At 51.7% G+C, this 11,341-nt stretch overlaps 4 protein-coding genes and 1 non-coding gene across 5 annotated transcripts; 2 read left to right on the top strand and 3 right to left on the bottom strand.

Moving 5' to 3' along the window:
• Window positions 1–531: 531 nt before the first annotated feature.
• Window positions 532–2,187, bottom strand: SETTUDRAFT_166504 (uncharacterized protein). The gene is made up of 3 exons (XM_008033482.1): window positions 2,047–2,187; window positions 1,181–1,858; window positions 532–1,126 (listed from the first exon to the last, which is right to left on the bottom strand). The coding sequence occupies exons 1-3, from the start codon at window positions 2,146–2,148 to the stop codon at window positions 977–979; spliced, it is 930 nt and encodes a 309-aa protein (XP_008031673.1). The 5' UTR covers window positions 2,149–2,187; the 3' UTR covers window positions 532–976.
• A 1,115-nt stretch (window positions 2,188–3,302) lies between these two features.
• Window positions 3,303–4,966, top strand: SETTUDRAFT_44925 (uncharacterized protein). Its single transcript, XM_008033119.1, has one exon. It carries the CDS (start codon window positions 3,483–3,485, stop codon window positions 4,476–4,478), a length of 996 nt encoding a protein of 331 aa, XP_008031310.1. The 5' UTR covers window positions 3,303–3,482; the 3' UTR covers window positions 4,479–4,966.
• A 1,204-nt stretch (window positions 4,967–6,170) lies between these two features.
• Window positions 6,171–6,398, top strand: SETTUDRAFT_64495 (uncharacterized protein; the record flags this gene model as incomplete). Its single annotated transcript, XM_008033132.1, has 1 exon — window positions 6,171–6,398. A coding segment is annotated over one exon (228 nt), but the record flags the coding sequence as incomplete, so codon positions are not given.
• Window positions 6,399–9,166: 2,768 nt separating this feature from the next.
• SETTUDRAFT_t84 lies at window positions 9,167–9,307 on the bottom strand. Its single transcript has one exon. It is a non-coding gene; the product is annotated as a tRNA-Arg (tRNA).
• A 577-nt stretch (window positions 9,308–9,884) lies between these two features.
• On the bottom strand, window positions 9,885–11,295 carry SETTUDRAFT_44926 (uncharacterized protein). The gene has a single exon (XM_008033120.1). The coding sequence runs from the start codon at window positions 11,155–11,157 to the stop codon at window positions 9,934–9,936; it is 1,224 nt and encodes a 407-aa protein (XP_008031311.1). The 5' UTR covers window positions 11,158–11,295; the 3' UTR covers window positions 9,885–9,933.
• Window positions 11,296–11,341: the final 46 nt, after the last annotated feature.

The raw sequence follows: 11,341 nt of genomic DNA on the forward strand, positions 1-11,341 counted from the left end.
ATGTGATGTTCGCGATGCCAAGAAAAAGTAGGCACACTCGGTGGGGTGGGCACTCTCGGTGGTGGAATACGTTATATATATATATATATATATACCTAGAAGCAAGTAGTATGTGTGTGTGTATGTATGTATCCTTGATACAAAGTCAACCTTTTTTTTTCTTTTTTTTTCTTCTCATTTTCTTTCCTTTGTAAGAAAGAGGGCTAGGGATTAGAAAATTGGTAGAATGGCAAGAAAAGGGTGGATTTCAGCATGTATTGGGAGAATGTAAGTGAAAAAAAGATAAGTATGACATTTGGGGGTTAACTGAATTTCATGTTTTCTCTTAAACTTCAACTTGGAATCGTGTACTTGGTGTATGTATTGTATATTTCCAATATGAAAATAATTAATAAACAAACAAGCATTGGCTTACTTGGTCTGCTTGCTGCTTGCTGCTTCTAAAAGAGACTAGGTTTTCTATTTCCCCTTGGCCTTTGGATTAGAATTACCATGATGGAGTCTTTCTTTCCCCCCCCCCCTTTTTCTACTCTATACCTCCATACACGCGTAAAGGTAATTCAGACCAAGGCGTTGAACTCCCTTTTCTTTTTTTCCTTTTTCTTCTTCTCATCGATTTTCTTTTCTTTTTTCCAGTTGTGCAAGATTCGTGGCGTGTAGAAATGGGGTATAATCTTTGAGGCAAGAACTGAACGAAGATAGATGGATGGATAGTATAGGAATGATGGAGATGGATGGATGGATGATACAGCGCTAAGCTAGACTGAAAGAAAAACAAAAACTCCAGAACAATGTAGATGGATACAAAAACTTTTCTTTCTCTCATTCCAGGTCAAAATACAGACAGATAGATAGATGGACAGAGAGATGGATGGATAGATGGGAGTCAAAATACTCGGGACCATACCATGTACAAACAAGCAGATAACTTTTTTTTTACATCAGACGACAGACAGACAGAGAGAGAGATTGAGACTCAAGCATCAAGAGCTGAAGAAGCATCTCCGGTTCCAAAGACGCGGAATTGGATGAAAATGGTGACATCTTCGACCATTGTGCCGAGAGAACCAATGAGCCAGGGGAGATTGGTCAGGATGTATTGTTTTTCCTGCGAGTGGAAGATGATCTGTTGCAATGTATTAGTCCAAAGAATACTGAGAGGTGTATACAAAGAACTTACTCCTGCACCATAGGTAGCATTGCCGAGCAAGCTGAGCATGAAGAAGAGGAGGGAAAGGCCCTCGCAGGATTTTTCACGCTGGTTCTTGATGATTTGGGGAATGCGGGCTCCAAGGTAGCAAATGGCGCTTGCGTAGCCTAGGATCTGGGCACCGAGAGGACTGTCGTCGGGAGCGTTGTTGTCGTCGTGGGTGGGCTGGGGGACCCAGACGCCGGTTTTCCAGGCAATGGCCCAGCCTGCAGCGCCGACGGCACAGACACCGAGGATGCTCAGGGTGTTCTTGAGCCACTCGCTTGAAGTGTCATTGACGTCGGGAATGGTGGGCAGGGAGCTGGCGCGGCGTCTGCGGCTGGCGGCCGAGTCGCGCCTGTGACTGCCGGGGAGGCCAATGTTGCTGCTGTCGCGGCGTCCAAGCAGAGGGGCGTGGATGCTGTCGGTGGAGCGGGTCGAGGCCTTGCGCTCACGGCGGGCGTTCTTCATGTTGTAGTAGAGGCATTGCGAAATGAGGACAAGGTCGGCAAAGCAAAAGTAGATGGCAAGGGCAATGACGGTAGGGACGAGACCAGCCCAGAGCGCGCCTGCGAGGTTGGTAATGTCGCCAATGAACCAGACAATCAAGAAGGCGAGCGAGATGCCATCGGCAGAGCCCGAGGTGTAGTTCTCAATGAGCTGTGGGACCTGTGCATGTGGGCGTTAGCGGTGTATGGAAGGAAGGGGACCAGGACTGCGTGGTGGGCGTGGCATGTTCTATGAATAGCACCGTGTGTAACAGGGACGGGGGCAGGTGTAGGGTGGTGCAGCGTGACCACGACATGCAGACGCACGAAGCTGGCTGTGCCTGAGGAGGGTGCGAGGCAGCGACTTACCAAGAGAAAGATCCACGAAGCCAGCGAGATAGAGCCGAAGACGCCGGAAAGCGCCTCTTGGGGCGTTAGAGACGGGGCGTGTGACAGGGCGGCAGCAAACATGATGGCGGCGGGAGGAGGATGGGGCGCCGCGACGACGACGACGGCGACGGAACAACGGGCGAAGGGATAGATAGTTATTGGGCGCGCAGAGGGCAGAGATCTTCAGCGCTGAGCAGGGCTTTTGCTTGGAGGCCGAATGCGACCAGGCCGGGCAAGATGACGCAGGACCAGACGGGGGCAAAAGTCTGAGTGTGTGTGTGTGTGTGCAATCACAGCCAGGGCGGATGGGCGGATGTGGCCAATGAGCGGATGCCGACAGCCGAGGCCGTTGCAGGGTCGAGGCGGGCCCGAAAAAACCCCTCGGACGAATGAGCGAGGCTGGGCGTATGGCATGCGTATTTACGAGCACGCGACCATGGCCACATGGGAGTGAGATGAGACTACATGTAGACAATGGGGAGAGCGATGGCGAGACGAATGGAAAGAAAGAGGAAGAAGGAAGGCGTCTTGTGCGCCGTCAACCATGCGCCGGCCGGGCCCGTGGGTGGGCGTGGGCGGCCATTGGGATTGTTTAGTAGTAGGCATGCGGAGGATATTCGTCCTGTTTCTTTTTTGCCTCTTTTTCCTTCTTTTCTTTTTGGCGAGAATGCACCCTGGTCAAGAGGGGACAGGCGGAACGAAGGGGGTGCCGCAAATTCTGCACAATGGCGAGGCCTTGTTTGGCTGCGCAGACGGGGGTTTTACTTGGGAGAGCAGATGCATGCAGGGAACGCGTCTGGGCCGACTGCTAGTAGTGTAGTGCAGCTATGCCAATGCCAGCAGCGTCGTCGTCGTGGATGGGCGGTGGGCGGTGGGCGGCGGGCGGCGGGCGGCGGGCTGTGTCGACTCAGAGTGGCAGGGTTGAGGAGCGAGGCGGGCGGTTGAGGCTAAAATTGGCCGTGGATAGATATTCCATTCGTCTTGCTCTCTCCACTCGACCCTCCGCCGCCGTATTGCTCTTAGTGCTTAATCCCTCACCCTCGCACACGCTACACGCACACGCACACGCACACGGTCATCCGCACCACGCTCGCTCGTCATTTCCTGCGCTTACCTGGACGCCGACAGACTGCACTTGCTTGGATACACACGCTTTCGCTTTTGTCCGTCGTTTGCTTCATTACCCTCGTTCCCCCCCGCCCCCTGCCCAACAAACACAAACACCACACTACGCCCGCCCTACACTTGGCTCTCGCCAACGCCACACGTGCCCGCCGCCAGCCAGCCCACTCCCCTTTAATCATACCAACACCCGTAGCCAAACATCGCTGCCCACACGCGTCAGCCCCGTCCATTCAAAGACCCCCCCAGCCCGCCTCCGCTCGCTCCCGCCTGCTTCTGCACCATCGCCAACCATGCTGCCCAAGACGTGGTTGTCCGGCGCCATCTTCGCCATGGCCGCCGTCTCGTCGGCTTTTACCTTTGAAGATCTCAACCTCGACGGCGTCAACCACTACCTGCACAACGGCAAGAGGCAGGCCGCAGAAGGCACTGGCGCCTCGCCCACTCCCGCGCCCTCGACGCCCGCTCCTGCGCCCTCGCCTTCACAACCGCCGCCAGCCTCGTCGCCGCCGCCTGCTGCCTCATCTCCCGCTCCTCAACCACAGCCATCCACTCCCAACAACAACAACAACAACAACAACAACAACAACAACAATAACAACCCTCCCCCGTCGCAGGCCCCCTCGGACAACAACCCGCCCGCCAACACGCCCACTCCCACCCCCACCGGAAACGGCGGCAACAACAACAACAACAACAACAACAACAACAGCAATAACAACAACAATAACAACAGTAACAACAACAACAATGCCGCGACATCGCAAGACCGCACAACTGCAAATGCGCCTGCCCCGACAACCCCACCCTCATCTCCCGTGAGAACCGCACCAGTCACAAGGACCTCGGCTCTGGTTTCCACCGCCCGCATCGTATTCACCACCACCATGGTCACGGAGAGTGCCGGCCAGAGAATCACCCAGGTCTCGACGGGCACCAGCACCTCGGTCACCACCACGGGCCAGGCCACCTACACCGAGGCCCCCACGGAGCAGCAATCAAACAACAACAGCGGCAGCGGAGGCCTCAGCGATTCCAACAAAAAGGTCATTGGCGGTGTCGTTGGCGGAGTCGGCGGTGCTCTCCTGCTTGGCGGTATCGCTCTCGTTTTCTGGCGCATGAAGAAGCGTCAGGCCCGTGTCCAGGAAGATGACGATGACCTCATGGCCGGCACCGGAGCCGCACTTGGCGACAAAACTCAGAACGGCACCAGATCCACCCCCTTCCAGTCCAACCTCGATCAGTACCACAACCCTGGCGGCCGGCCCAATGCCGCGGCCAACTTCTAGGCGAGTTACAGCCCCCCCTCCAAGACGAACAATACAAGGACCTTTCTGGGTCCGTTACGACGCCAACGACCATTTGCCTGGGTTCTCTGTGCTGGAAGCAATCTTGAGCGGCAGACTAGACGAGCTTGTAAATACCACACCATATGCGCCTTTAATACCTTTCCTTTTTTTTCGACATTGCCCGAGATTCAGTCACTACGCTGCATCTTTTTCGACTTGATCATATCTTCTTATATGGGTTAGTCTTTCGGACTGGTTACTTGGCTCCATATGCAGTCCATGCACTGGTGGTACATACTAACAAATGCTATATGGAAAGACGCAACGACGTCATCACTGTCTATGTATCCATTTCCTCGAGTCTTTGCAGCAGCATGTACTGTGTTTTTTTTTCACAAAAGTTTTGTAATTGAGTGTGCAATGCCCTTCACATCATGCTTAGGCATCATTATCATTATACCCTTACCGTAGCGATATTAATCTCAGATACCCTGAAAGCACCCGCCTCTCGTACACTCCCCCTGCACTGTGTTGTGCTCTCGCATGCATGAACTGCATTGCATGAACTGCGTTTTATGCGCACGCACACGTTTGTTGTTCCTCTCTTCCCCTTTCCCTGGCGCGCTCCCACCACCCGTTCTGTTCCCTTTGGGCGTGCCTAGGGGAGCCGGTGAGCTCCCAAAAAAGGCCGCGCTCCCAAGTTCGTGTCAAGCCCCTCCAGGGTTGTTGCCCGCCAGCCTGCGTGACGGCACCACACCCCGTTTCAGCTGCTGTAGCAGCCATGCTTCAAACCCGCCAGACAAACACCAACGTCTCGCCCGCTTACGCGCCGAGACGCCTGTAACATTTAGCCCCCTTGTGTCTATGTGTGTGCATGGTATCGAATCAGTCATGCCGCTTCCCCCCCTCCCCTTCTTAGCGGCACCATAGTACCGACATTACAGGCAGCGAACAAGGTGTTTTTTTCTCTCTCTTCCTCTCTTTGTCACTCTTCCTCAGAGCCTGGTCTAATCTCTTCCCACACACGCTATCTTTCTGCTCCGCCTCACCATCGGGTTTTACACACGTCATCTTTTCGGCCGGTTTTTGTTTTCTTGCGTATACCCGTCGTTTATTATTTTTTATTTCCGTTTCGTTTCTTCTTTTCCAGTGTGTGTGTGTGCGTCAATTTTCTTTTGGTTTGCCTGGCTGGTTGACTGGGCAGACTGATTGATTGAATCGAAGGTTAAACCGATCGATCGATCGATTAGCAAAAAGCTGCTTTCTTTGCTTTCGAGCAAGGGTTTCTCTTCTGCGACGACTAGCGCGGGCTTGCATATACTGCTGGACGGTTGTTGAGTTGCTGTTGTTTGTTGTTATTTGCGCTGGACAGAAAGAGTTGGGGGTATACGTACTGGCCTTGCCTCTTTTCCCCCACGACACCATACCATATCAACGAGGAGCGCGATTCTACCACTGATACCCCGACGGATTTTCGTACAGCAAGGGAGACTATTCCACACGGACGACATACGACACGTTCTACGGCCAACATAATACACACGCACCATGCTCCTCCCAACCGCCCTCCTCACCCTCCTCCACCTCGCCCTCCCCGCCCTCTCCCACGCCTCCCCACAACCACCCCTCATAACTTCCGACTACGAAATGTCCCTCGTCCCACGCAACATGCTCTTCCTACGCCAACTCACCAACCTGCAAACCTTTGACGGCAACCTGGGCAACAGCCCCGCGCCTCCCATTACCAATTCCGGGGATGAAAAGCGGCCGTTCAAAGTCGACGGCGATACTTTTACCCAGTTTGATTCCGCCGCTCAACGCAGCTGTGATAACCAGTTTCAGGGCTGTAGCACCACGGCGAACAAGGCTGGCGGCGGGGGTGATGGGAAAAACGGAAAGTTGACGGTCAATCAGTGTGATGGGCAGAAGAGTTCGTATTCCTCTTTTTTTTCATTTCATTTCATGGCTTTTCCTTGCTTCCTTGCGTCCCTGTTTTCTGGTTCATTCACTACATTCCACTACATTCCACTGCACTGCACTGCACTGCACTGCACAGCATAGCTAACACCAACGCATTATAGATAAATGCCTCGAAGCGCAGAAAAACGCAAAAGTCAAGGATTTCAAAGGCGCCGTTGCAAGCACCAATATCGGGCCTGATCCAAATTTCCCAGACTTTGGTTTTTTGTATGCGCGGCGTGTAGTTAATTTATGTACTTACTTGGTCATTCTGGGTTGGATGATAATAGTAACGTGGTTCATAAGCGAGCGGACACCCCAAGCGAGCGGACACCCCAAGCGAGCGGACACCTCCTCACCAGCGCGTCGACGTTCATACTACAACGCGTTATGTCTCAACCACATCAAATTCAACAAACTTTTTCTAAAGCTAATATCCAACTTGCTATTTCTAATATTAATTCCTAACGTGTAAAGAGTGTTAAACGTGCTGCTAAGATCTATAGCGTCCCTCGAATAACTTTATTTTACCAACGCGCTAGAAGACACTCTCAACGCAACTGCGAACCAAATTCAAAGCGCTTGAATAAGCTAGAAGAGGAGGCTATTGTTAGGCGTATTCTTGAAGAGTCTGCGCGAGGATTTGCGCCTACAAAGGCTAAGGTTCGAGCAATGGCTGATAAACTGTTAGAGGAGCGTGGTGGCAACCCTGTTGGCAAGAACTGGGTTGACAACTTTGTTAGGCGGACTGCTGAGCTCCGTACGCGCTAGAGCCGTCCCTATGATCACCAGCGAGCCGCCTGCGAGGACCCAGTGGCTATCCAGCGCTGGTTCGACTTAGTCCAGGCGACAAAGCAGAAGTGGGGTATTGTGGACGACGATATCTACAACTTTGACGAAACTGGCTTTATGATAGGCAAGATTTTATCACAGTTATTAATCACAGGCTTAGAAGGATATAGGAAAAAGAAGCGGATACAGCTAGGCAACCGCGAGTGGGTTACTGTGATCCAAGGCGTGGGCGCATCAGGTCGCTGGATACCACCCTTCGTTGTCTTTGCGGGCAAGGTGCTTATTAACGTCTAGTTTGAGGATTTGCCTGCCGACTAGGTTCTTAAAGTTAGTCCTAATAGCTAGACGAATAATTAGCTTGGTCTTGCGTGGTTAGAGCACTTTGATACCTATACAAAGAGCTCTACTGTGGGTGGGTATTGACTACTTATTATTGACGGCCATGAGAGCCACTGCTCCATCGATTTTCAAGATCTTTGCAAGGAGAAGAATATTATTCTTCTCTGCATGCCTCCACACTCGTCTCACCTGTTGCAGCCCCTTGACGTCGCCTGCTTCTCGCCATTGAAGCGCAAGTATGGCGACGCTGTTTCAGGCTTGGCACGCAACCGCACCTACTATATTAGCAAGGAAACCTTCCTACCAGCCTTTAAGGCTGCTTTTGAGCAGTCTATTACGAAGGAGAATATCCAAGCTGGCTTCAGAGGTGCTGGTCTAGTCCCACACGACCCACAGGCTGTGCTATCTAAGCTTGATGTAGTGGTGCAGACACCTCGTCAATCACCACGACGGGTAGCTGCCTGGCAGGCGCAGACACCACGCAACGCGCGCGAAGTTAAGTCTCAAATTAGTCTCATTCAAGAGAGCGTGAGAAAACGCCGTGGATCTTCTGCCAATTCACTCACTAAGCAGATCGCGCAGCTGAGTAAGGGGGCCCAGCAAATGGCACATAAAATGACGCTTATGATGGAGGAAATGGGTACGCTTCGAGCGGCTCTTGACGAGTCAAATAAGCGTAAAAGCCGCAAGCGGCGATACGTACAGACAGAAGAGACTCTTACTGTAGGCGAAGTACAAGAAGTATTAGCTGAACAGGCGGGTAGCAGTCGTGGTGATGGTGAGAGTGCGTCGAAGAGGGTGCGAGGAGAGCGGCGGTGCGGGCGTTGCAAGCAGACTGGACACAACGCTCGTACCTGCGCAGTTGAGATAGATAGTGCAAGTGATAATAGCGATTCTGATAATTAATTTAGTATATTGCAATAGTTTATTGACTGTGATAAAAGGCTGTGATAACGTGTTGAAGTTGACGCGCTGGTGGGGAGGTGTCCGCTCGCTTGGGGTGTCCGCTCGCTTATGAACCACGTTAGTGAATATTATAATATATGCTAGGTGCATCACAGCAGTATTCCATGAATAGCTATATTCCTCTGTGTTTTAAAGACTAAAGGTGGTGTGTGTGTGTGTGTGGCTTCTTCCCTTCCTTCCCTTCCATGCTATTATTACATATATACAACAAACAACATATAGAACGGACTCAACCCGTTGAAAAATGGTATACTTAACAACTACAAATAACATGTACTTTGTTTGGTTTGGCTTGTTTAGAGAGAGGCCTTGCGCATACTTTCTCTCTTTCTCTCTCTTTCTCTCTCTCTTTCTCTCGACTACTTACTTACTACTCACTACCCATCTATCCCTCGCAAATCAGATCGCCATTCCCGCATCGAGCATCTAGCAGCAAAAGACAATAAATACCTTCCCCCCTCTTTATTTCTTACTCACTCACCCACCACTCACTACCTACCTACTACTATCATCTATCTACATATAATAAATAAATAGCAAGCAGGCATGCGAAAAGAAAAAAAAGGACAACCAAGATATATATCAAACTGCGAAACGAACCAACAACAGCAAAAATATAAAAAACAAAAAAGCATCTCGGGCGGGGCTCGAACCCGCAGCCTTTGGATTTTTGCAATCTCTCTCTCTTCTCACATAACCGACTCAGTTAACCAAAACCAGTTAAGCGATCTTAGGGGTAGAAGTCCAACGCGCTACCATTGCGCCACCGAGACTTTTGTTGAAATTGAGTGTTTCTGGGGGATTTTTTCAAATTATCTTAGTATTATATTGCAGTCGAAAAAAAAATTAACTCGAGAAGGCGTGGGAACGCCGGATGCGAGCGGGTGCGGGGAGCGAGAATTGGGAATGCGAAAATGATGATGAGCGGAGGGGAAGAGTGAGGGGCATTTTCGCGGGACACGTCATTGTGTGGGGTCGCGAAAGACGGGGGCGGGAGGGGTACAGTAAGTAAGTTCAGCTACTTAAACTTTGTTGTACGTAGCATGGATTGAAGGGCCGTTGACAGTTTGGCCGTAGGAGGAGGAGGAGGAGGAGGGAGGGGAACTTGTAGGGCTATTACATTGCATACTATGTTATTTTGTTTTTCTTTCTTTCTTAGTGCGGAATCTCGTTGTTGGATGGATGCATGGTTTCTCGTTCATGGCTGTGGTTGCTTGTGGGATTTGGCGGGCTTGCGATCATGGGTTTGAATGTACGTACAAGGGCGTGGGTACTTACACATGTAGCTTGCTTGCTTGCATGTATACTTGCTTATACAGACTTGATCGATTGATGCCATTTGCATGCTTGCTTGCACGCTGTTCCTAGGAATAATGATACCCTACTAATTCATGATGCCTCATGCCTCGACCTCCCTCGCCATATCCAGCAGCACCTCGCCGTCTAGCTCGCGGGCAAGACTTTCATCATCAGACTCGCTGCCATGCCGCTGCTCTAGCCTTTTCCTCCAGATATCCCACAGTTTCCGTCGATTCGACTCCCAGCTTACCCACGCGGCGGCCTGGAGAAAGCAATCGGTAATGTCGTCTAGTTTCCTCAGCTCGGCGACTGGAACGTCATCTGCAAGGCTCTCAACGCTATTGGGAGCCGTGGAGCTACTCTTCCTAGCACGTGTGGACTTGGGCGGCGAGCAGAGAGCTCGGCGCGTAGGCTCTGCGTTTTTGCCGATAGCAAACGAAATGGTGGGCGTTGTTGCGCAAGTGGTGGACGCGGTAGACGCTGGAGATGCAACGAACCAGGATCGTAACAGAGCGATTTTTGCTTTTTTCTCTGCCTTGGACCGGCTGAGCTTGGCGGTGGCGGATGTGTCCTGCTCAACATCTACTACGTCTGTGACGTTGTCTTCGCTAGCAAGCCGCTGAGCGTTTTGTTCAAGCCAGTAGTGTCCCACGCGCTTGGGGTCTATGCCATGGACCTCGTATAGCCTCTTCTCCTCATTAACCCCCCCCTCCTTCTGCAGCATGAGCAGCTGTTCCGTATGCAGCGTCTCCAGCACAGCCCACAGCATGCCTTCCAGCGTGTTCACTCGCAGAGTCCATTGCTGTACTGCGCTGCCGTTGCCTGACCGCCATCTCTGCTTCTCAATCAACACCACATCCGGGGCTCCAGCCAATATCGTCTTTTTAACCAGTCCATAGGCCGTTTTGGACAAGACGCCTACAGAATACAGGTCTGCGCCTTCGTCTGCATCGAAATTGTCCTGATTGAGGGGGCTTGGTCCAGGTCCCTGCAGCGCAACATGTTGTGTCGCAGGTGCGAGGTCGACTTTTTCCCATCTCAAGACCTCCATTGTCGCATTCAGACTGTCTTTAGCCGGATATGAAACCTCGGCTTCACAAAAAGCTAGGTTCTTGATCCCCATGTCAATGCTCATGATGCGAAGCTTCGAGTCCGCGGGCCGCAGCCTATTGCATTTTGCATGGCGGTTCAAGAGGCGCGGCCTGGTAATGTCGCGCCCAAGGCGTTCCACAAGAGTCGATTTTTTCCCTGTCGATGCCGCACCGATGCGTATAAGGAGCGATTGCAGCTCTCTGGCTGTTATGACCCGTGTTTTTGGTGGCATTGCGTGGGCGGTACAGTAAGTAGCAAAATAGGGTCAGCGAAGGCTAGTCGATGGGTTCGGCGGCGATGCATTGCCAGATGCGAATACGCCGATAACACGGATCATGCCAACTAAGGCTAGAGAAAGGCTGTAGTTAGTACTAGAAAATTTTCAAGTCATATTTGAGAAGTTTTCACGCCGCTAG

Source organism: Exserohilum turcica, assembly GCF_000359705.1.
Source record: "Exserohilum turcica Et28A unplaced genomic scaffold SETTUscaffold_9, whole genome shotgun sequence".
In the NCBI taxonomy this organism is placed as follows: domain Eukaryota; kingdom Fungi; phylum Ascomycota; class Dothideomycetes; order Pleosporales; family Pleosporaceae; genus Exserohilum; species Exserohilum turcicum.